The sequence below is a fragment of the Dipodomys spectabilis genome, unplaced genomic scaffold (genome assembly GCF_019054845.1).
Source record: "Dipodomys spectabilis isolate Male_0828 unplaced genomic scaffold, ASM1905484v1 ptg000379l, whole genome shotgun sequence".
Taxonomy (NCBI): domain Eukaryota; kingdom Metazoa; phylum Chordata; class Mammalia; order Rodentia; family Heteromyidae; genus Dipodomys; species Dipodomys spectabilis.
The window spans coordinates 747,433-772,087 of NW_024871056.1; the positions used below are offsets into that span (position 1 = coordinate 747,433).

The 24,655-nt window shown below is 59.6% G+C and overlaps 2 protein-coding genes across 4 annotated transcripts; both read right to left on the reverse strand.

The window, feature by feature from the left end:
• Positions 1–2,595: 2,595 nt before the first annotated feature.
• On the reverse strand, positions 2,596–7,834 carry LOC122096591 (galectin 3 binding protein). Of its 2 annotated transcripts, none has more exons than XM_042667144.1 (4): positions 7,738–7,834; positions 5,716–5,787; positions 5,221–5,467; positions 2,596–3,940 (listed from the first exon to the last, which is right to left on the reverse strand). In XM_042667144.1, the coding sequence occupies exons 2-4, from the start codon at positions 5,765–5,767 to the stop codon at positions 2,824–2,826; spliced, it is 1,416 nt and encodes a 471-aa protein (XP_042523078.1). In that variant the 5' UTR covers positions 5,768–5,787; positions 7,738–7,834; the 3' UTR covers positions 2,596–2,823. The 2 variants fall into 2 exon arrangements, with proteins under 2 accessions (XP_042523078.1, XP_042523079.1); XM_042667145.1 differs by having other exon boundaries at positions 7,714–7,799.
• A 1,743-nt stretch (positions 7,835–9,577) lies between these two features.
• On the reverse strand, positions 9,578–23,561 carry Cant1 (calcium activated nucleotidase 1). Of its 2 annotated transcripts, none has more exons than XM_042667147.1 (4): positions 23,491–23,561; positions 14,469–15,121; positions 12,660–12,863; positions 9,578–11,477 (listed from the first exon to the last, which is right to left on the reverse strand). In XM_042667147.1, exons 2-4 carry the CDS (start codon positions 15,097–15,099, stop codon positions 11,107–11,109), a joined length of 1,206 nt encoding a protein of 401 aa, XP_042523081.1. In that variant the 5' UTR covers positions 15,100–15,121; positions 23,491–23,561; the 3' UTR covers positions 9,578–11,106. The 2 variants fall into 2 exon arrangements, with proteins under 2 accessions (XP_042523081.1, XP_042523080.1); XM_042667146.1 differs by lacking the exon at positions 23,491–23,561 and adding an exon at positions 19,598–19,765.
• Between the last annotated feature and the right edge of the window lie 1,094 nt (positions 23,562–24,655).

A 24,655-nucleotide genomic window follows, 5' to 3' on the forward strand; every position in this document is an offset into this window, starting at 1 on the left:
CGTAAAATGGAGTGTTCCAAGACTTGAGTAGAGGTTGGGTTTCTGGACAGAAAAGCCTGAGGACAGCAGGAAGAATAAAAAGCAATCGGTCATTTCAAAGTCAGTTGTGGTGTAAATGTCCAAAAATATAGTGTCTCCCCCCGCCCCCCAACCCCCGGCCAAGGGCTCTTGTGTGGAAGTCTTGGTGCCAGGCTTTGGAGAAGTGCCCTGGTTCTGAGCACGCTAACTTAAGTGACAGGTTCACCCATTGATGAATTCGTAGCCCAAAGAGCCATTAGGAGTGGCTCAAGCATGCAATCTTCACTACTGAGGAGGATCATTGTTTGAGGCCAGCCTTGGGAAGAAAAGTCTGTAAGACTCCTTCACCAAAATAACCAGAAAGAGTTGGAGGCATGGCTCAAGTGGTAGAGCACCAGCCATGCAAGCAGAGCTCAGTGAGCTCAAGACCTTGAAATCAAGCCCTGGTGTGAGAAAATAAATGACAACCACAAACACAGCTCAGAGAGAAACTTGGTGAAGTACCTTTTACCACAGTAAAAGATACACTGTCCGAAGGCATGCCTCAGACTGGAAAGCCAAACTCGACAGAAAGTGTTCATCATAGCTCTAAGCACATAGTACGTACTCCACTCCGTATTTACTTAAAACATGTATCCTGTGTTGTATACAAGATAACCTAAATGTAAGCAACCCTAACGCACAACAGACTGATTAACGATTGCGTAGTCTAATCATAGTGTGAGTTTCTAAGCTGGCTGCCAGAGTAACGGGACCAATGGCGCTGCGTTCCCTTGTGTGAAGTTCATCTCCGTGGAGTGGGGGGTGTCTGGGGAGCGCAGAGCCCTCAGCCTTCTGCGGTGCAGCAAAGGAGAGCGTCCAGCAGCTCGCGGGGGAGTGCTCACCTGGGCGTCTAAGCAAATCAAGCTCCTTGCTGCGCCAGTGGGCTCGGCTTTGTGTGTGCTACTCACCCACGGCATGGTTTCTGCACCCTAGGATCTGTCACTGCCCGGGCGGGCTGGCCTCTCGAGAGGCCCAACATGGAAAACCAGAAGCTACTGCTCCCAGGCTGTGTGGAGAGGGGGCTGCTTCTGACCAGCTGGGGGAGAATCAGAGGGACTGGCACAAGCTCCAATTCCCAGCTCGCACCCAAATCACCCTCTGAAAGGTCACACTTTGTATGGCTCAGATCTCACACAGAGGCAGCACAAGGGGAAGCTGAAAACTGAGCACAGTTTGATCCAGTGCATAGTAGGCTAGGAAGAAAACTTAAATAGACAGTCTTGGCTGATAGGTATCCTTTTCTGCTACCTCCATCTGTTACCTGAAAGACAGATGTGATGGCCAGAACCCCAGCAGCCACTGGGGACCACAGGTCATCTGAGGCTGATGGTTCCAGGTGAAGACAGTGGTGATTTGCCCACCGGCAGCCCCCCTCTTTCTTCCCATTAGAATATAAGGAAACCCCTCCACGAGTCCTTGATGTTCCAGGTTTTCACAATGTGACGCTACAGACAGCCAAACAGCGGGGGGCACAGGCGCCTCCTCCAGAGAGGTCCGGCCTTGTGTGCAGGAGGAGGGCTGGGGGCGGGGCTCTCGATCTGCTGGACAGGTCTGCAGCAAGCCAGACTCCCTGGGGACCGGAGACTTCCTCAGGGTGAGGCAGAGACAGGACTCCAGAAATCCTGACATGAAGTGTGCTCTCCACCCCCACACCCCAGAAAGCCGCGATCTCGCTCCCCAGGTTCGGGAGGCCGCGGGGCCATCTCCGAGGGCCAGAGCTTAGAGAACGCTTCCCACACCCCCAGCACTGGAGACACCTCAGACGGCCCAGCCAGGCCAGGCGCTCATGCCTGCAGCCTCAGCCGCTAGCCTGGGCTTCTCCATCCCACGAAGTGGGGAGGGGGGTCTGGCCACCACCTGGCTCTGGAGTCAAGTTTTCTCTGAGCCTGAGGGAGAAGGGCCGGCCCTGGCCTCTGCCCTGGTCAGGCCCCGTTCCCCCTGCCCGGAAAGGCCATGTTAGAATCCCCGCTGCCGTGCAGGCCGTGGCGTCCAGGCCCACGCCCTGGCTCACCCCCGGCCCCCATGGGTCTCCCAGCGCCTCCCCACACACGCCTCTTCTGCCTCACCCTCACCCCCTGTGTGTGACTCTTACTTGTGGTCAAGCTGCCGGCTGACGCCGGCTGGTTCCAGTTCTTCACTACGAGTGTCACGCGGAGACGTGACGCTTTGTCCCTGTTCCTTGGACACCCATGCAATGGCTGGCAGAGGACTCTGCCCAGGCCGCTCCTCCTCAGCCTCCCCGGCCCAGCAGGGCCATTGCTTCCCAGGGACCTCCCTGGTCTAAGGGGGGAGGGCAGCCCGGCCCTGGCTACTCTGCGCCCCCCGCCCCCCACCCCTCTTCTCTCTTTGCAGTCCTCCCCCCCAGCCCAGACTGGGGCTTCCGTTTCTCTTGCCCGTTTCCCCTGCTGGCCCCCAGCCTCCTCACAAGCTGGGGCCCCAGCTCCTTCCCACTCATCAGCACCCACACATCTGACGTCCAAACACATCCGTGCCTGGCTAAGCCCAGCACCCCTCCCCGCACAAACACACGCAGGAGAAGGGCAACGAGATTTTAATGACCGGGAGCAGCAATGGGGGTAGCACAGGCTGCACCCCGGAGGTCCCCGAAAACCAGCACAAACTTTCTAGTAATTTCTGTAAGCTCAGGGAGAGGGATGGGAGCAGGGGGACACCTAGTGGCTGGTGGGGGAGGTGGCTGCGGAAGGAGAGGGAGGCTCCCCGCACCTCTCCTGGCGCCCCCCCCCCCCCACCTCGGGTCACCATCTACTCTAGGCCTGTGGAGTTGATGAGGTAGAAGGGGCGGATGACCACTTGGTAGCTGCTGAATGACCCCGAGGCACAGGGGAAGGATGAAGCTTTCCTGGAGCTGTTGGTGTCCAGGGCGCTGGGGATGGAGGCCTTGGAGCCCTGGAAGTCGGCCACATCCACCACGAGATCCCCGTCGCAGAGCATGAGGGCCTTGTTGTCGTAGCCGATGGTGGGGTCCCAGGCACCCGAGCGCGTGAGGCCCAGGGCCGGGAGCTCTTCGGAGGTGCAGGAGAAGCCATAGTTCCAGCAGTCTTGCATCCGTCCCAGGTAGACGAGAGACCAGGAGACCAGTTGGTCCCGGAAGAGAAAGCTGGGGTGCAGGGGGGTCCGGAAGGACTGGTAGGGAGAAGAGAGATAGCTGTATCTGTAGCCCAGTTGTTTTCTGTAGACAAATGGAGCTCTGGAAGGATAGTCCCACTGGGCATGTGCGGCCCAGGAACCGTTGGTGACAGATGCGCTCCAGTTGGCGGCGGTGTAGGCGCGGGGCATGTAGGCCTCGGAGGTGAGGTTGAGGCCGTAGTGCCGGAGCAGCAGCGGCAGCGGCACCGTGTGGAACTCCAGAGCCTGCAGGATCTTGCTCTGGAACAGCACCTCATGCCTCTGGTACAGGGGCAGCGTGTACTGCAGCTCAAAGAGGTCCTCGGGCGCCATCATGGGGAACCGGATGTGCTCCACCAGGCCCTCCACGTCCCCCGGGGAGGCTCCCTGCTCCCGGCTCCACACATCTACGGCCTGCAGCAGGGCCAGCTCGCTGGACACGGCCAGCTCGCTCCTGGGGAGCAGGGCCTCCAGTAAGGATTGGGGGATGCTTGTCCAGACCTCGGCCTGGGTCAGGTTCTCCAAGTTCCAGGCCAGGAACTGCACACACAGCTCCTCCAGCACAGGGTCCCCGGAGGCCTGCGCATAGGCGTAGAGATCCACGGCCTTGTGGAAGGACGGGTCCTCGGGGAGGAAGGTGGCGAAGAGCTGTCCACAGTAGGCCTGCAGCTCAGTGGCCCCAAAGGCAGAGGCCAACTTGTGGAAGCACTTGACGGATGACAGGGAGACCTCGATCCTCCGGGAGTAGAAGTACCTGGGGGAGGGGGAGGAGGAGGACAGGGGAGCCCTGGGCATCTCCAACATGGCGGTCCACTGTAGACCCACCCCACATGCTGCGGTGCCGGTGCCTGCTGGTCTCCCCACAGTGCAAGCCCCACATCTCATGTTGGGCCATGGGGAGGGGGTGGCCACAGCGGCAGCCACTGCAATGACCTGTCACCCTGGACGTGGCTGGAGGGCGTGAGCTGGTCCTGCACAGGGCTCCCACCCTCCGCCCCGCAGCATGTCCACACTAGACCCCTGCGGCCCTGCTGGGTTCGGGCGGGCGCCCACCCACACTGGACGGTGGGCAGCCTCTGCTTTCACTGTGTCCACCAGCCAGGTAGAGGGCCTCCGCCCCGTCCTTCCTGTATGCAGACCTTCTTCAGCCACATCCACGGGTCCCTGCTGGGGACATCACTGCCCACTCAGGGCAGGGACAGGCTTCCACCAGCCCTCTCTAAGGACGCTATCTAAGGATGGAAGTTTGAAGCCAGCCCAGGCAGGTAAGTCCCCATGAGACTCTTATCTCCAATGAACTACGCAAAAACTGGAAGTGGCCCTGTGGCTCAAGTGGTAGAGTACTAGCCTCAAGCATAGACAAACTCAGGGACAGTGCTTAGGCCCTGGGTTCAAGCTCTACCACTAACCAAAAAAGAAAAAAGTCACTGGGCATTAGTGGCTCACGCCTGTCATCCTAGCTAGTCAGGAGGCTAAGATCCAAGGATTGTGATTCAAAGTCAGCCTGGGCAGGAAACTCTGTGAGACTCTTATCTCCAATGAACCACCAGAAAACCAGAGGTGGTGCTGTGGCTCAAGAGGTAGAGCGCTTACCTTGAGCTGAAGAGCTGAGGGACAGCGCCCAGGCCCAGAGTTCAAGCCCCACGACCAACAACAACAAAAAATCTTCAAAAAAATGTTCTGCTTTAGAAAACAAAGCCATGCAGTTCTCTCGTGGGGAGACACAGAGAGACACCCGGGCAGGGTGGACGCTCTCCTGGGGCTGCAGGGTGGACGCTCTCCTGGGGCTGCAGGGTGGACGCTCTCCTGGGGCTGCAGGCTTAGCCTTCGTGCGTCTCGCCTTCCTTGTCTGTAAGGGACTCTCAAGACCTGGTAGCAGCTGTGCACACAGCTCTTGTGTGTTATGTGTGTGTGTGTGTGTGTGTGTGTGTGTGCACACGCGCGCACCTGTGATTGTGTTCTCGTCAGCTGCGTGCACTGCCCGGCCCCTTGTTCTGGCGGATGCTTCTGGAAGGGAGAGTGCGGCTGGCTTACCTGATGAGGTCCTCCATGTAGGGCGCACACTCGGAGTCCACGCTCATGGTGATGTTCGGGCCCGGCTCCCCCCACAGGGCCTGGGCCTCGGGGTTGGCAGCCAGGATCAGCCGGTGGGCGCAGAAGTGGAGCTCTACCTGCCCCCTCACCAGGATGAACAGGTCACAGTCCTGCTGGCTGTTGAAGATCTGAGCCAGGGCTCCAGGCAGCTCCCCGGAGAGGTCGAGGACATAATCACCTCTGGTTCCTGGCAGGGACACCGGCGGCCGCATGCCGTGAGGGCCAGGGCTCAGCTGCTTACTTACTCTGAGACCCGAAGCCCCATTCTTACCCTCCTGGAAATGGCCACGAGTACCTGCTGGCCTGCTGGTGCTCAAGGGACCAGGCCCAGGCCCCCGCCCAGGCCGGGCCCCTCCTGGGTTCTCTGCTTCTGCAGAGCGAGGCTGTGGGGGTTCCGCGGCCCTCCGCTCAGACCGGCTCCCAGCTGCCACTCACCTTGCATCCCCGAGGCCAGCAGCCACGGCCAGAGAAGCCACAGGAGCGCCATGGCTCACGTCGACGCCGAGCCTGCCGAAGAAGGAAGCAGCCCTCAGCCCTGCTCTGCTCTGTCCTTCTGTCCATCTGTCCACCCTGCCTCCCAGCTCCCAAAGGGCTGGGGCGTCAGGCCGTGCCTCTCCTGAAGAGCTTGGGCTGCTGAGGGGGGTCCATGCTGAAGTCTGGAGGTTGGGGCAGGCGGGCTGGGAGGGGAGGGGGCGGGACTGGTGGGCTGGGCAGAGGGGGTGTCTTCTAGAAAGGAGAACTGAGAGAGCGGTCGGCTTTTCTCACTTCAAGGCTGGTGCTCTACCACTTGAGCCACACCTTTGCTTGTTTGTTTTAGATGCTGGAGTTTGAACTGTGGTCTTCACACTTGCTAGGATCTGCTCTACCACTTGAGCCATGCTCCATGTCCTCTTGGCTTTATTTTCTAAGTAAGGTCTTGACCAGGGCTGGCCTCAGATCTTGATCCTTCTGCCTCCACTTCATGAATATTTAGGACGACAGATGTGCACCACCTCACTGGCCCATTACTCCTGTTCAGTTCTTGAGGCCTCCTCCCCCTCCCTCTTCCTCCTCCTTCCCCTCCCCCTCCTCCTCCTCCTCTCCCCCCTTCTCCCCTTCATCTCCCCCCTCTTCCCCCTCCTCTTTCTCCTCTCCCCCTTTCCACTCCTCTTCCTCCCCCCCTTCCTCCTTCCCCTCCTCTTCTTCCTCCTCCTCCTTCTTTCCCCCTCCTCTTCTTTACAGTACTGGAGATTGAATTCAGGGCCTTATGCTTGCAAAACAGGTAGGTGTTCTACCACTTAAGCCATACCTCCAGCCGTTTTTGGCTTAGGTTATTTCAGGTTAGTGTCTTATTTTACATCCTGGTTGGCCTGGGCTGAGATCCTGCTATTTACACGTCCCCGTGTCTCTGGAATGACAGGTGCATATCAACATATCCAGCTACTGTGTTGCCTGCCTGGGATCACAGGTGTGAGCCACTGTGCTCAGCCATTCAATGAGACGGAGTCTCTCTCAAACTTTTCTTCCTGGACTGGCCTTAAACTGTGGTTTTTCTCCTTCCTGCCCTTGCTCTATCTCCAACCCCCCCCTCCAGGTAGTGAGGATCTCAGGCTCGAGCCTCCGCACGGCGGGTGCTTGCTTCTTGACTTCCAGCCTGGTTCATGCTGCTCAGCGTGAGGTGCCGTGGCCACATGCATAGAATGGCAGGAAGCATGGAATCAAAACTCCTCATCCTTCTGTATTGGAACCAGGGGTCCCTGCCACTGCCCCTCTCCAGTACGGCTGCCCTGGGACTTACTGTGACCCCTGGGAAAGAACCCTACTTCACAAACAAACGAGCTCAAGCGGAGAAGTTAGTCTGCTCCCCATTGCACGGCTTGAGAGCCCAGGGGCCTTCCTTCCACAGCCTTCGTGGAGGCCGGGGGTGTCAGGACACTCCACGTCTGTTCTGAGACCATCTCAGCGTTCTCACAGGGGTGCCGTGTCCTGGGAAACCTCAGTTAGTCCCAGAGGGGCCAGGGCAAGCGAGCGCTGTGGCCACCAGCTTTGTTTATCCTGGGACCGGGGCCCAACCCCTGGCCCCGGGTCGGAGGATGGTGCTGCGCTCTGGATGGTGGCTGACTCCTACCCAGGGAGGTTGGGACAAGGATTCCTGTGCCGGCCTTCATGGCACCTTTGTGCAAATTAGGAAAAGGAGTTCTGCATTCATACCTGTTCAGACCTGGGCTGGAATGTACAGACCCAAGAGAGGGCCGAGGGCCGAACTCCAACTAGCTCGCCCCTCTGGGTGGGCCTCTGCGTGGTGTACAGCCTGCCCAGCTGCTCGCAGAGGCCTGAGGCCTAACAGAGATGGTTCCCAGACTCAGGGGCTCCGGACCCCCACCCCTCGCAGGCGTGGGTGTAAACAGGAAGTTGTCCCCTCCCCCGTGACACTGCAGAGAGAGGGGTTCCCACCTGAGAGCCAGAGGCGGAGCTCACCTGCCGAGTGCCGCTGGAGCTGCAGTCCTCCGGGGATGGACTGTGCTGGGCTGGTCCCAGGAAATGCTCAGAAAGCCCCGTCTAGTTTCGATTTGCAGAAACCACATGACCAGACCTTCTTCTGGGGTTGGCTGCAGACAAGAGACCTTGGGCCCACTTCTTTCTCAGTAGTGGGGCCAGAAGGGAAGATGGGAGCAGCAGGCGCTGAGGAGCTGCGGCTCTGGCAGGACAGCCGGCACTGGCTGCCTGACCGGCGGCTCGGGTGCTGACCCAGCCCTCTAGGTGTCTCCCGGGGCTAACGCACCGCACCGGCTAGTGCCTAAGTTCAACTGCAAGGAGTTCATGGAGCCCTGGACATGGAGGGAATCCTGTCCAGACACTGGGTGACTCCGACTCCTTCCAGGGGCGGGGAGGCCTGAGCCCTGGGGACAAGGTGCCCAGGGAGGCTGCGAACCTGGCCCATCACGCTCCCCGTGTTCTCTCCTGACGGTCCCTACAGCGCGTGCACGCAGCCCGCCAGTGGATGTCCACGGCGCTGCTGGCTCCCACCCAGCCATCCCCTGCGTGATCGGTGCCTCCTTTCCTCCTGGGGAGCCCCCTGTGCTCAGCCCAAACAGCCAAGGCCCAGAGCTGTGTGCAGCCTCAGGCTGGGGCCGGGGTCCCGGGTCCCCCACAAGAAACCTCGAGCCCAGGAGAGGTGGTCCATAGGCCTTGCAGCGGTTAGCTTTTCCGTGACCTTTTCCCCAGGTGTGAGGCTTTCTGCTGTGACAGGGTCACCTCGGCTGGTGATATGGTCCCGGGGGCAGGGGCGGCTGCAGGGAGTGTGGCAGGGGAGTTTTAGTCTCAGCAGGTCTGGGGCCCAGCCCACCCACCCTCATCACCTCCAATCGCCTTAGGATGAGGGAGGCAGGAGGCCACGAGGCCCCAAGGGCCCCCAGGCCCAGGCCTGTGGCGCTAGGAACCAGCGACAGGAAGAGCCGCTGAACTCCTCAGGGCTTCTGCCTTGGGCTTGCAGTTCCTTGGCCTGTCAGGCAGCCCCAGCCTGGCCTGGGGCCCTTGGCTCTCCAGGATCCAAGCCCAGTCCCCCCTCCGTCCCCCGCGGGCTTCCCTCGCCCCCCTCTGCTGCCTCAGCATGCAACGCAGGAAGGGAAGCGGGCGGGAAGGAGAAAGGCTGCGTTAGCTGGGACCGCGTGGACACGGCCAGGCCTGGACTCCCCAGCCTGGTGTCTCTTGACCACCCTGGCTATGCTCATCTTTGAGGACACGCTTCCTTCGTGACCATCTGAAGGGAGCTTTGTCCCTTCTGCGAGTGTTGTAAGGGATGGTGCGTTGGTGCCACTCCTTCCTCTGGGGGTGGTGACAAGGTTTCGGTGTGACTCCTCTGTATCCTCAGAAGGCAGACTGACCACACACGCCACTGACCCCTGCCTGGGTGGCCTCGTGCCCGAGCCACCTCATCTCCCCATCTGCAGGAGCATGAGGGGGGCCGCGTGTGGCCTGGGCAGGGTCCTCTCCTGAGCCCTCACGGGACTCAACTCGCTCCTAGATCACCTCAGGCACAAGGCAGCTTCGGGAAACCTTCCTTTCTGAGAGGATACAGGAGGGAGGTGACATCTGTCCCAGCCACGCAGCACAGAAAGCTCAGAGCCATGCTGGAGTCTGGAACCTCTGCCCCTGCCCGTCCAGTCCTGGGAAGCTGTCCGGTGATGGGCTCAAGATGGACCCACTGGGGAGGGCCTGTCACTGGAGCCTGCGCTACCACACATCATCCACCCCCCCCTCCCCGCCCCCCAGCCAGCCACCAACCAGCAGCCAGCACAGACCAGACACGAGTGGGCACTCACTTTCTTGGACACTTTATTGTGGACAAGAAACAGATAAGGGAGGGAGGGACACAATCATTTTGCTGACAGCCTGGAGGAGAGGGCAAGAAAGGGGCAACTGTACAACCTGAAAACCCCAGATGCTGGGGAAGCCTGCAGGAACACACCAGAAAGCCCCGATGGGCAAAGTCCCGTCTCTGGCCTGTTCCTCATATCTCTGTGCTGTAGGCGGCACAGCTAACACCACTTTCCCGGCTGGCTCGCGGCCCACTGGGCCAAGGCAGAAGCCGGGCCTAGAGAGCTGTTTCATGTGGGTCTGACAGGGAGGGCAAACCCAACAGGAGACCCTGCAGGCTTCCTGCCTGGCGGAAGAGGCCCAGGAGGTCCACCAGGGCCAGGGCCGGCACAGGCCCTTCCCTCCCAGGAGGTGGCTCTGCCCTGCCCTAGGTGCTGGTGTGGGATGGGTGGGTGAGTCCTTTCTTTCTAGAATGGGCATGGTCCAGCATGCCCAGCTGCCCTCCTCACCTGTGCCTGGAGCTTCAAGAAGAGGCCGTAGGAGCAATGGGGCCTCGGCCTGCAGGAAACTCCCCCTGGGAAGAGGGGGGAAGGGCCCCGGGGGACAAACCCTGGGACAGGACAGGGACAATCTCGAGAATAAGCAGACCCCCGTCAGGACCCAGGGCGGAACACATTCACGTCGCGGTGACAGTCTGAAGGACATGGCACTTTCTGCAGGTTGCCAGGAAGAGCAGAGCCCAAGGGCTCAGGAACCGGCAGCAAACTTGCTTTGCCTTCCCTGGCTGCTTGGCTGCAGCCCCCTGGCTGCTCACCATGACTGCTCTAGATGACAGAATCTGGTGATTGTTTAATAATAATTAAACTGCGAGTGTCACACAGCCACCGCGCTCCTGAAGGCTGGCGTCGTGGTGGCGGGAAGGGGTGCGGGTCAGGAGCAGCTCGGTAGGGAACACACGCTGGATGGGCAAATCAGGCGGCCGGCCCTCAGGGCCTGGGCCCCCGTGGCCAGGCCGTTCCCACAGTGTAAACATTCGCTTTCCAGGGGTCTTGCAGGGGTGTGTGGGACCTGGCTGGCAAGGAGGAAGAGGCGGGGCCTGCTCCCAGGACGTGGGACACACCAAGTGCTCCCACAGTCACAGAACAGAGAACACAGCGGAAGGCATGGGAGGTGGCATGGAAGGAGGTAGGGCGCAGGGAATTCTGGGCCAGAGCCCCAGGTCAGGGTGTCCTCAGGGGCCATTCTGTACACCCGTGAGGCAGTGTGCAGAAGCCCCGGTCAGGCACTCAGGGACAAAGTGACTGCTGCGTGGCCGCTGCCTTTCCCGGTGCCAGGATGTCACATCCGGCTGCTGCACTTGTCCCGAGGAGCTCTCTATTCTGGAAATCGCTAGGCTAGATGGACTCCTCATGGTTACGAAAAAGGAAAAACCAAATCAAAGCACGCTCCTCCAGTTTTTATACAAATCGAGTCCTGATGCAGCTAACACCATCCAGCCTTCAGCCGCACTTGACGTGGAAACGGACCAGCTTAGATGAACTCTATGCCTTCGTACTTCACGCTTCCGACCTTGGTCTCCGGCAGGAGGAGGCGGCCATCGAGGGTGAAGGCCATGATGTAGGTGGCGATCCTGCCGCTGTCCTCTTCGGACTTGAGGGCCAGGATGATCTGGTCATCAGTGTTGGGGATGAACTTGAAGGAGGAGAAGCCGTGGGTGGGCACCAGCTCCCCCACGCGGCTGACGGAGATGTCCCCGAAGTCGGGGGCGGCGCTCAGGAGGAGGTTGGTGCCCCTCTGCTCGTCCTCCTTCTCGCTGTACCGCTCGTGGCTGGCCCTGCGCGGCAGGAAGAACCAGCGCTGCAGCGTGTCGCTCCAGCAGGCAGATTCATGGATCAGGTAGCCTGCAGACACAGCACAGACCCGGTCACCCCCTCCCGCGGGGCGGCCTGGCCCGTCCTGCAGTGGACAGATTTACAGACGGGGTAGGCTGGGGTGGCGTGGCCCGTCCTCCAGTGGACAGATTCACAGACCGGGTAGCCTGCAGACACAGCACAGACCCGGTCACCCCCTCCCGCGGGGGGGCCTGGCCCGTCCTGCAGTGGACAGATTCACAGACCGGGTAGCCTGCAGACACAGCACAGACCCGGTCACCCCCTCCCGCAGGGCGGCCTGGCCCGTCCCGCAGTGGACAGATTTACAGACGGGGTAGGCTGGGGTGGCGTGGCCCGTCCTCCAGTGGACAGATTCACAGACCGGGTAGCCTGCAGACACAGCACAGACCCGGTCACCCCCTCCCGCAGGGCGGCCTGGCCCGTCCTGCAGTGGACAGATTCACAGACCGGGTAGGCTGGGGCACAGCACAGACCCGTGGGTGATAGCCCGTCCTTCTGGGGCCCGCATGGTTCACAACAGGAGAGCTGAGGTGGCAAGCCTCAGGGTCTGGCTTTATTTCCCTCTACGTCTCCAGCTGCTCTCGATTATCTGGAGTAACACCGAGCAAGCACACAGAGTGGACAGTGAACCTTCAGTGTTCCCTCCGCCCCCCCACCCCCAGCTGTCCCCAGAGGGCCTGGGGCCTCTACAAGTTATCTTTCCTTTTACACTTTTGCTCCAGTCATGAGGCACCAAAAACAAACAAATAAAAGAAGGTGCAGAGAAGAGATAACACCAAGGAGCAGATCTGGCTGTGGGCAGAACTGGTGGAGGCCCTGGCAAAGCGGAAGGAAGCCTGGTCCTGCCCTGCTCTGGACAGAGCACCGCTGGGACAAACTCCCTGCTCTGCCTGCTACACCCCTGCACGAGGGCAGACTGTCCAGGCGTCCTCCAATCAGAAACCAAGGGCCCGGGGAGAGCCGAGAGGAGGGCAGGCCCGGGACTTCAAGCACCTGGAATGGAGTCTGGGCTCCCCTAAGCCAGAGCCGCAACTGTGTGCCCATGGGCGCTGCTGGCCGCGGGGACCTGGGGTGCTCAGTCAGGACTCTCGAGGCACACAAGAGAACGTGGCTGAGTTGTTTCAGAACCCCCTGGCCTGGGGAACGGCGGGAATGGACACCGGCCAGACTACCTCATCCCCTGGCTCTTACCTGGCGGCCGGATCCCAGCGGCGGCCCTCAGAGCGTTGTAGCTGGACACCCAGTTCTCGTGGTCCACGCTGCCCTTGTGGCCCACCACCTTCACCCACTCGGGGTTCTCGTTCATCACCTCCCCCGTGGTGGTGGTCCACTCCTTGCCCAGGCCGCCCACGTACAGGTGCTCATCCTTCACGGCCAGCCACTCAGCTTTGAAGCCTGGGACGAGAGGAGGTGCGTGAGGGGCCTGCCTGGGACACGGGCCAGCCCTGCTCTGGGACCTGGCGTCCAGCACTCCCAAGTCACTACCTGGAGCCAGGAGGAGGCGAGTGGAGCCGAGGAGGAGCCTGTGCAGCCTCCAGCCCCACTGTGGGAGTCAGCACCTGTCTCCCTCCCGGCTCTCCCCTTCCCTCCTGCCCTGGAGGCCCTGCCTCCTGTGCGGCTTGTGCAGAACCTCACTTCTGCCCTCCTCTATTGCAGCCCCCTTCCCGAAGGTGGCTAAGACCCCGATTCCTGTTCCCCAAGCTGGGCCCCTAGCCCTCGACCAGCCCCAGCCCGCACAGGCCAGTGTGAAGGGCTCTGCAGCCGTGAGCAAGCCTGCCCCCCCAGTGCCGCACCAGAGGGCTGAGGGGACCGTCTTCATCTGGGTGAATGCATTCAGGAGCTGGGTCTGCTTTGTCAGCGGCCTCATTCACCTGGCTGCGCAGGCCGCCACACAGGTGTCCTCCCGGCGGCTCTTTGGGCATTCTCCTCCCTGGCTCCGCCTCCAGGCTGCTACTGCCTCACCCTCCAAACCTGCATCTCTGTCTCGGCACTTCCTTGCTTCGCCCCCTGCCGGAAGCCTCCAGATGTTTCTCTGCAGGTGGCTTCCTGGGTCCTCTGAGCCACATCCTAGACAAGCTGCCCCCTTTACTGAGTGTCTTGGCCAAGGGCCAGCCCCAAAGCCTCCACTGTCCGATTCCCTCCACTTCTTGGGGGAAGCACAGGCCCACATGATGGCGGTGTGCAGGAAATGGGGGTGAAGATTCTGATACCTACACGGACACGTCTCTGCCAACTGCCCACCTTGGCAGACACCAGGGATACTGTAGCTTGGTGGCCCAGGCAGAAACTGAGCCTGGTCACTCAAGGCAAGTCCTTCCCAGCCTCCTTCCAGGCATGAGCACTCTGGCCACGTTGGCCCACCCTGTGGCTCTGCCCCTGGGGCCCAGGGCAGGCTCTGCGACCCTGCGTGGCAGCTGGGGTTGACCCGCAGGTTTCATGAACTGAAATCAGTCCCAGTTCAATCTGAGAACACTGGCCTGTGTGGTTTCAAGGTGAGGCATCTGGTGGGAGTAACCCCAGCATGAGCCACACCCCTGAACGTCAGAATCCCGGTCAGGGCGGTCAGGGGCAGTGGACGCGGCCCTAAGGGCTCGGGCAAGGCTTGCAAGACCACTTGGCATGCGATAGGACAGGCATTATGCTGCCTGTGGCCATCGGTCTGTTCTGGTCACTTTACATGGGCCACGAATGAGTTACAAATACCCAAAGGCTTCGGGTAGAAAACAGGTCCTCCATACCTACTAGAGCCTACTGTGAAGGAGTTGCTCTCTCTGGCAGGCTGCTAGGGGTCAGATCAAACCTAGAAGCCGCTCTAGGTGAGGTCAGTAAAGCTTTCCCTCAGGGCTAGGGGGCACAACTCAGAGCACGGGGGCTCAGAGGGAGGAAGCAGCCTCCTTTCTGGACACGTGGATCTTTGCTTCAAGTTCAGAACAAAGCGAGGTCATCTGTCTCTTGAGCGCCCAGACAGACAGGAGCTGCCTGGATAGCATCTCCCCTTACCTTTCTCCTCTGTTCCATCACCATCAGACAGGATCACCCAGGGCACAGCCTTGGTGCCCTCGATCTGGTAGATGACCCCCGTCCGGTCGTCCACGGAGTAGAGCTTCCCATTGAAGACGATCAGGTCCGAGAGCTCCATGCCCCGCCCCTTCTCTGACAGGTGGGTCTCCAGGACCCCGTGGTCTTTGTCCCACTCCACAGCCACCTTGTCCCCGCTGTCTGACAGGGTCAGATAGCCCTTCTTCAGATAACTAAACCAGGTGTTCTCCTCCTGAGCCCTGGACTCGGTGTCCAGGTCGGCAATGACTGCGATCCGGTACCGAATCCCTCCTGGCGTCCTCTGGGGGGCTGACAGGGGGTAGGTGTCATTGTACCTGGTGGCGGGTGGCCGGCCGGGCCTCCAGTTGTGCGCATTGTGAGAGGGGGGCCTGCTCGGGGCCGGGCGGTGTGAGTAGAGCAGCCAGAGGAGGGCAACACCCACGAAGAAAGTCAGGATCACCCTCCAGCGGGGGCGGAAGCGGGGGTCCGCGGCCTTGGTCATGGACGCCAGCACGGGAAGGCCCCCCACGCTGATCCGGAGGGGGTGCATAGGCTCATTCCATTCCAGGGGGTCAGAGGGCCGGACGGGCATCAGACTGCACGTGGGGTGGGACCTGCAGGCCCGGGAGAGAGGCACGCGGTCAGTGGGCTTCGAAGTGCATCCACGGCTCCCCGAGCCCCTTCTCCGGGGGACCCAACGCCATCACCACATCCCTGGCCCTGGACTCCGGCAACGCTGTGCTAACTCCTACTCATCAAGGTGGATGTGAAGTCCCTGTCTGAAGAAAGCCGGCCCCTCCCTGGCCCGGCTGACAGGATATAGATCTGTGCTTGACTTGGATGTCCCCTCCCCAAAGGCCTCCCTGACCACACTGCTCCAATGTCCCAGGCCCCATTCAGACTGAAGCTTGTCTCTGCCCAGGCTCAGCCTCCCCAGGCAGAGGCAAGCGAAGGCTCCTCAGGTAAAGAGTCCTTACTTCTTGGGTTAGGGTCCTGCAATCGTTATCTATAAAACAGATCCCAGCAAGCAGGAAGGACTTTTGTGTTGTGGCTGGCCACACCTGTCCCCCGTGTTCCTAACAAGGGGAGCCAGGGACCAGAGTCCAGGCCTCTTGCCGCCTGGAATCTAGCATGCCTGAGTATTGTTCCCAAGGCCACAGGACTCACCCTGGGGCTTGGCGTGGCTCCAGGTTCCTCCTGGAGGAACCCAAACCCAGGGTTGGGCTGCTGGTGGCAGCTGGGAACTGTACAAATGTACCAGGCACGCGTTGGCCCGGGAGTGGCAGAGAACCTGGTCTTTCTCCAGGGCAGCTGCTTAGAGCCACATCCAGGTGGCAGCAGGCTGCTCCCAACTCCGGCTCCTGGACCCTCACCTGTAGCCAGCGCACTTCCCTTCTGCATGGCTGGAGCATGCCTGTCGCCACCTCCCGGTGAGAGCCAAGAACAGCCAACTGGGCACTGCAGGGCCAGGCGGCCCGGGGGAGGGCTTGGGAGCTCCAGTGGCTCTGGGCGACTCTGAGGCCACAGCAGTGCTCGCTCAGCGTGCTCCGAGCCCCAGCTCCTCACTTCTGACAGCCCAGAGTCAGGCTCAAGGAGGACAGCATGGAGTCCAAGAGTGGGAGCCCCCGAGAGGCTACTGTGGCCACCTTGCAGGGGCTGGCCTCCTGGGTGCCCCAACTGGGGAAGGGCTGATTGTGGAGGCCTTCCCTCCTGACGCCGGAGGCTTCTCTGCACAAGCCCTGTCTCACCCTGTCCCTTCTCCAACCCTGGGGCTGCGAGGCCGGGCATGGCTCACACTCCAATGTTATACCCTCTATCCAAGGTGGCCACCAATCCCCACTGTCCTCTGCCTGAGCTTCCGTGCAGAATGTCCCCAGCGTTCCCGCTCGCTTCTCAGACACACTATGTTGAAGTCTATGTCCTACCCCATCTTCCCTGGGGGAGTGTGGTGGTGATAGCGTTGGCTACATACACCAGCAAGAGCTTAGGAACCGCCACGAGCTGGGCCTAGCTGAGCAGCAGCCCGGGTCTCCCTTTCCTTCTGCAACAGCGGGTCTGACCCAGCGGCTGCCGTCCGTCCCAGGGCCGTCCCCCAACCAGCCACAGCAGCAGCCATGCTCCCCAACAGCCCCGCCCTGCTTCCACGGCTCCAGCGGCCCTGCTCCACCTCCCACCTCCGCCTGTGACACAGCCCCGGCCACGCAGGCCACGCAGGCCACGGCATGCTCACTGAGCCTTTGCCCAGGCTCCGCCCTCGCCCAGGCTCCGCCCTCGCCCAGGCTCCGCCCTCGCCCAGGCTCCGCCCCTGGCACCGCTGCTTCAGTCATCTCATGGCTCCTCCAAAAGCCGCCCCTCTCCGCACTGGCAGGTCTTGGGTTAGTCCTCCCTCTGCCGGGAGCCCCAAGGAGAACACACACACACACACACACACACACACACACACACACACACACACACACACACACACACACACACACACACACACACACACACACACACACACACACACACACACGGCGTAGTGGTCATTAGAGCCCTCAGCACCCTGTTCCCCAACTCCCAATCCTCCTGCAAGGGTACTGACAATAAACCGCCGGGACCAAGGGTGACGACCATCCCACCTGCTACCCCTGGAGAGCCCGGGCATCTCCAGCACGCCACGCTGGTCCCCCCTCTGCCTCTGGACCTCCGCACGCCAGGGCTGTGCCTCTCTGAGCTCTGTCCCCAGCTCCCTTCCCTGCACGCCTCACTCAGTAGCCCCCTGATGGCCATGGGCCCTCCAGGCTCAACCTCGGAGGGGATGCCCCTGACTCTCCCTGGGGAGCCGCATCCAGGTGGGCATGGGGCTCGCTTGTTCCTCGCCATGCCAGCTCTGGATTCTGTTCCCTTCTCCCTGTGCTCACAGCCGCAGCTCCTCACGATCCAGACCTGTGTCCAAAGCCTTGGCTCTGCCATTTACCAGCTGCGAGGTCTGGTGAGGACTGTTCTCCCGGCCTTCCTAGAGTGAGGCCAAAGCCTGCTTGCGACCCTTCCTCCCCTCCCAGCACCCCAGTGCCAGCGCCACTCCCCACGGTGGCAGTGGCGGAGGCCCAGCTCCTACCAACTCTCTCTCGAGGCCACACTGGATTCTTTGCAATTCTGACCTGTGCGTACATGGACACAGAGAACCATCCAGAGCTCCTGGCAGTGCGGTGACAGCCATGCTTCTCCCGCCTGACCCCTCATCCCCCCCCCCCCCGCCCCCCCCAGCAAGCCTTCCCTCCTCTGGGAGGCTGACACTGGGGCCAGGACAAGGAACCTGGCAACGCGACCAAGGTCAGTGCAAACTTTGCGGGTGTGACTGAAAACCCTGATGAGGGGCTGTCCAGGTGGCTCCTAAATGTAACCCAAGCGTTTCTTTTCTTTTTCTTTTTTTTGTCGGTTGTGCGGCTTGAACTCTGGGCCTGGGCACTATCCCTGCACTCTTCAGCTCAGCTCAAGGCGAGCGCTCTACCGCTTGAGCCACAGTGCCACTTCCAGTTTTCTGGTGGTTAATTGGAGATAAGAGTCTCACGGATTTTCCTGCCCTGGCTGGCTTTGAACTGCGATCCTCAGATCTCAGCCTCCTGAGTAGCTAGGATGACAGGTGTGAGCCACTGGAGCCCAGCTATCCAAGCATTCCTTTATGGGAGAGAGTCAGAGGGAGGCAGAGGTAGACAGTCAGCCACAAGCCAAGGAATGCCTGAGACCACAGAAGCTGGTGAGCAATGAGTGCGTCCCCCCAACAGTCCCTGGAAGGAGTCCAGGGACCCCCTGACTTGGGTCCCATGACTGTGACATTCAAGAGCTCTGGGACACTGAATCTCCACAGGTAGGAAAACAAATGTGTGCTACCACAAGGCACCAAGTGCAGCACCCAAATGGAACACCATCTAACAGTGTCCCCTGGGCCACGGCAAGCCCCCCAGGAGTGGAGCACCCGTCCATCAGCCCCTGGGGCACGGCAAGCCCCCCGGGAGTGGGGCACCCGTCCATCAGCCCCTGGGCCACGGCAAGCCCCCCGGGAGCGGAGCACCCGTCCATCAGCCCCTGGGCCACGGCAAGCCCCCAGGAGTGGAACACCTGTCCATCAGCCCCTGGGCCACAGCAAGCACCTCGGGAATGCAGCACGCATCCAACAGTCTTTTGGGCCACGGCACACAGAGCTCCTGGGGGGAGGGGCTTTACCTCAGCCATGGGACTCCCCAAGAGCTAAGAAGAAGGTCAGGAACTATAAGACTCAGCCACTTTTGGTTAAATGGGAAGATGACTGCTGTCAGCCACAGAACTCTGTCTGCCTTCTAGAAAGTTCCATGGACTCCATCACCTGAAACACTTTTCCTTGGTCTCCACCTTTCCTGACTTTATTTTGTAGGAAATACAGTTTTCCACAGCCCACACTGGTCTGACCTCCAAAAACTGACTGGAGTTGCTGCAGAGCAAATAGCTGACCTCTTTCCCCTCCCCCCCTTTTTTGCCAGCCATGAGCAACAGAAATGAGCAAGTGAGGGGAGAGACAGATGGACAAAGGCAGCCCAAGAAAGGCCCTTGTAAGCTTGCATTCCCCTCACAGCCCTCGGTGATGATGTGTTCACATCTTTGTGACAGGATGTTTATCAACCCTGCCTGCCGTGTGATGTTCTGACTTGGCAGATCGGGAAAGAGAACCAAGCCGCCACTGTAAGCTGCCATTTCTGGACAGCAAGCACACTGGGCAGGTGACCACAGCTCATTCCCACCCAGACGCCCAGGGCCACAGCCCTGCTGTGGCCTTTTCCCCATGCAGCCTCCCTCCAGGTGCAAAGACCCTGGGAAGAGCCATCAGGAGCCGGGGCCCAGTGTCGCCCCACCCTCTTGCAGGCAATGGTTGAGGAGGGCTCACTCACAGGCACGCACTTATGGTTTCCTTACACAACAGCGAGGCCTGCTGTAACACACACACACACACACGCACACAACTTGTCTGTCCACTCCAAAGGTCATTTCCAGCAGGCACAGGGCGCAGCAGGAGGCAGGGTGCTTTCTCTGAACATCTGGGGCCAGCGGCTCCCTGCGGACAGGAAGGCACCTACCTCCATGGGCATCTCAGGTACCAGACTCCACACAGGCTGAGCGGAGGGAGCCACTGCCACGCACCACCGCCAGGATGATTTCCCTCTCTTTGGCTTCCTTCAGGAGTGGCACTGGACGCATGGCAGATCAAACAGGTTCAAGGCAGCTGCCAGGGCAGACTCCTCCCTTCCAGGATGCAGGAAGGGTGGGGGCAAGGGAGGCCCTTGTCAGTGCACAGGGGCCACTCTCTCCCGCCCTGCGGCTTCCCTGGCTCCTGCCCCCCAGGCATGAGGCAGGCCTGGAGTGCTCACCGTATCCCCTTCCTCACAGGACAGCAAAGACCACATCCTGTTGACATCCAGGGACTCTTCAGGGGGGCAGAGATGGAGGCCCAGGGCTTACAACAGCCTTCAAACAAGCAAGCCTGACAGGCTAGGCTCCTCAAAAAATGGTATCTGATGTGTTTTGTGCTTGAAAATTCCCTTTCAGGTCTGGACCATTGTGTCACCTTGGCTCTCAGGATGGAGAGGCAGAAGGGTGCAGAGTTTGGGCCAGCCTAGGCAAAGTTAACATGAACCTCCCTCAAAAAGAAAAAGGAAAAAACCCTGCAGAAAAGCTGGGGACACAATGCTTGCCCAGCAAATGTGAAGCACTGGGTTTAATCCCCAGAATAGAAAAAAGCCTGGGCACTGCAGGGAATTGAGGAGGGAAGGAAAAGCTGTGCTTGGGGCACAGAGGCCCTGCCTCTCAAGGCTCAGGGTCTGACTGCTGAATACCTGCTTCCTGCCTCAGCTGAAATGCAGGCCAGGAGGATTTATTCCTCAGTCTGATTTCAGTCAGCTACTCCTGGGAAGCATGTGCATTTCCACTGCCGTTGTAACTACAACAGACCAGGCAGCTCAAATACCACAAACAAGCGCTTCACTGTCCCACATGGTCTCGCTGGGCTATGATCAGGGCTGGGTCTTTTCTCAGGCTCCCGTCACAGCCAGCAATCCTGGTCCCACCCTGCCGTCCTCCTCTCTTTCATCTGCCTCTCGCTTCCAGGTTCTGCACCCCCAGACCACTCTGGGCCCATAGGGAAAACAGGACCCCACCCCCCTGCTTTCACATCAGAGATTAGCAACACGCATGCCCACGTCAGGGGCTGGGGCAACCATCCCTCTTCACGCTCTGCCTTTTCTATGGGGTAGGCACAGGGCTTCACAATGCTCTAGCCAGCTATGTCTGCTGATCTAGATCATTAGTGTTTTCCTCAGAAGAATTCCACCCTCCCAGTTGAAAGCAACTTGTCTGAAGATCCGGGATGCCCCAGTTCCCCAACTACCCCAGTGCTCACACAGTTGCATGCCCATGCCCAAACCCACTTCTGTGCCTCTCAGTGCCAATTCCTGGAATACACTCCAAAGGGTCCAGCCCCACATTCACCTGCCATCATCTCACCCAGCCACTGCTTGTCTGGAAGGTGTTAGCTTCCTGCTCACTTCCTGTGGCACTGCTTCAGCTGACTATGGGTGATCAGCCTCTGCCTGGAGACCACAGGCTACAGACTCCACTTACCTCCTTAGACTACTTCAGAGGGATTGGAAAAGTCAAAAGAAATGTCTACCAGCCCAATACACTGAGAAAATCTTCTTAAACTGATGTCTCCACTATCAGGATTATGATTTCCTAACCAATCATGACAATGAAAAGAAAAAAAATCAACATAAAAGTTCCTGAGAATTAAGTCTAAGCCAGGTGGCTCACACCTGTAATCCTAGCTATTCAGAGGGCTGAGATCTGACGATCATGGTTCAAAGCCAGACTAGGCAGGGAAGTCTATGAAACTTCTATCTCCAATTAACCACCAGAAAACTAGAAGGAACTGTGGCTCAAGGTGCAAGAAATGCTAGCCTTGAGCAAAAGAGATCAGGGACGGGGCCCAAATCCTGAGTTCAAGCTCCTTGACTGACTGAAAAAAAAAATTAGCCTAAAAGTTGTTTTTGTTTTGTGCCAGGCAGACATTCCCCACTAGAGCCAGACCTTCAACTGCTCCCTTTCCTTTTTCTGTGTCGTTATTTTTCAGGTAGGTCTCACGATTTTGGATGCATGCCATCCCACCAGCTTACTGGTTAAGACGGTGTGTATGAGGGGTATAACCCATGAACTTTTTGCCAAGGCTAAGCGCCATAAGTTGTGATCCTCCTGACCTTGGCCTTCTGAGTAGCTGGGATTGCAAGTATGAATCACTACATCCAACTAGCTTAAAATTCCCTTAATATTAGCATTTAATATGAGCATCCCAGGACACCTCAACAGTTTGGAGGGCACAGCTGTACTCCAGAGAACCTCGGATCATTTCCCAAACAGGGGATGACAGCACTGGTCCACTTTACTACCCTCAACAACAGGCTCGGATGCCCACTCTTCTGTCTTGAAAGAATGAACGCGAGAGCACACGCACACCTGCCCTGTACAGCCACCCTGAGAGTTGCCACACTGACTGCCACTGACGATGCTCTGACTCAACAGGACCACCTGCATTTGTCACACACAAACGCACTTCTAGTCACATCCAAAGAAAGTGTGAAAACGCAGCCAGAGCACAGCACAATTTCCTTGCCCCCACGCCAAACCTCTCGCTCCCCTCCTGACTGACCCTGGTGCTCAGGTGTGCGCACGGATGGCAGGTCAAGCAGATCAGGTGTGCCATGCAATCAGATTAGGTGTTCTTATGTGTCAACAACTTATACAGCATTGTTACCATGGGTTGTGAAAATGCCAAGAGATCTGTGGCCAACAGGAAGCTATCAAGCACTGACAGAGGGACAATTTGGCCACACCAAGTTGTATAATGATTTCCTCTATTGTCCCAGACATATCATCGTTTGGGATCAAGTTAATCTGCACAAGGAAATGAATGAGAAAGGCCCAGAATTCAGTGGCGGTTAAGACATTGCTGGATGCATCTGTTTTGCCGGAGTCCTCTCCCTGAAGATGTGCTTGGACTTATGCAAGAAAGAGGGGAGCAGGCTGGCTTGCCCAGTGTGCCTTTCAAATAGAAAGCTCATTGAGGCCTGGAGAGGGACTGGAGGGTGGGGCGCCCACATACTCTAGTAAGAAGGGCCTGGGCAGGAGCTACAGGGAAGCTCAGGGACCCAGCCAGGAGAATGACTACCAGCCAAGCTCCAGGGACAGGAGGGATTGCCAACTCCACTCCCACCTTGCCACAGATCCCCGAGACCTGGTGTGTGTGTGTGTGCAGATCCCTCTGAGACCTGGTGTGTGTGTGTGTGTGTGTCTTTCACGTGTTGGTCAGCCAGACCTCAATGACACCAACAGGCTTGACTCAGGTCCCCAAGCCATTGCTTTGCTGAACACGTGATAGGAAAAGCCGTCCAGTCCACAGCCCTGAGGGGGGAGTGAGACACTGAGCTGGGGCTCCCGGGCGGGGGTCGCCAATGCCAGTCCTGAGGAGAGGCGGGCTCCGGCCCGGCGGGGAGGGGATGCGCGAGCGTCCGGGTGTTAGGGGAAGGAGAGGGTGCCGAGCTTGCTGTCCACGAGGGTCAACCTCCGAGGGCAGCGGGGCGGGCGAGGGCGGCGCCCGGCGGGGCCCGGCGAGGGCGTGGCCGCGCGGGCGCGGAAGGGCGGCTTCCCCCGTGCGTCCGGAGCCCAGGCCCGCGCTGACCGCGGCGCGGGTGCGGGGGGCCGGGCTGGACAGGGCTGGCCCCAGGATGAGGGAGGGCATCGCAGTCTGGCGTGAGGGAGGAGCGCGGGGCTCGCGGTCCCGCACGCGTCAGCGCGGGCCGGCTCCGCGCTGCGGGACGCGGGACGCGGGCAGGGCCCGCGGGGCGGGCCGCGCCGGGCGGCGGCCGGCCTCGGGACGAGGGGAGGAGGGGCGCCAGCGGCGGGCACGCCGTCCGTCACTCACCCTCGGCGGGGCCTGGCTCCGGTGCCCGCGGGCGGCCGCGCTGCGCAGGGCCGGACGCGGCGGGTGGACACTTCCGCCCCGCCGCGCGCTCCCGGCAGCCTCTGCTCTGCGCCTGCGCCGCACGCGACACCCGCCCCGGCCGCGCGCTCCCGGCAGTCTTTGCTCTGTGCTCTGAGACCCGGAGGCCCCTGCTCTGCGCTTGCGCTTCGAGCGGAGGCTGCCGGGAGTTGTAGTTTTGTAGCTGGACTTGGTCCACGCCCACTGCGAGGCTTTTGAAGATGGGGGCTGTCCTTCCCCAGATGAAGCCTGACCCTCCCGCGTCGTATCGGGAGGTGCGGGAGAGCGGAGACTCCTTCTTTTAAACTCTTGCAGCCGGCCCTAGCCAGGACTAGGGACTTCTGCCACCGACTGCAACCCGCCGCCCCCACCAAAGAAGGGCATCGGGTCCCCCCCACCCCCCGGTCCTCCGTCCCGTGCCTGTCCCGGAGCCTACCGGGGGCACTGGGCGAACCGCCCCCCGTGTCCCCACTGCAGGACGGCCAGAGGGCGCCCGATACCCCGTGAGTCCTTTCAGAGACATGATACACAAGTTGTAAACATATGCTGCCGAGTTACCTTTACCAAAGAAACAACTGGAAACGTGTGGAACCCACGGTTCCTCCTGTGTATGCGCAAACCTTCCTCAGATTCATTCATGTTTCTCATTCTTCTAAATGGCCCAACCATACATATCCCATAGAGTAAGTATTTATTTAATTTTACTTTTGTGCCAGTCCTGGGGCTTGCACTCAGAGCCTGGGCGCTGTCCCTGAGCTTTTGTACTCAAGGCTAGCGCTCTATCACTTGACCCACACTGTACTTCTGGCTTTTAGGGGGTGAATTGGAAATGAGTCTCACAAACTTGCCTGCTTAGGCTGGCTTTGAACTGTGACCCTCAGCTCTCAGCCTCCTGAGTTTCCATAATGTAAATGTTTATAATGTAAATTATTCTCAGCCTTTATTTACTAGGGTCTATACATGCTTTTTAGCTTAGGAAATGACATATCATTCCAGGTATCTTTAAAACATGTAACTTCTCACTCCCAACTCTCTCCTACCACCTGGATTTACCACAGTGTTGTGCTGGGAAGTCTTTTGCCTCTCTTTTAGGTTTAGCACACACCCT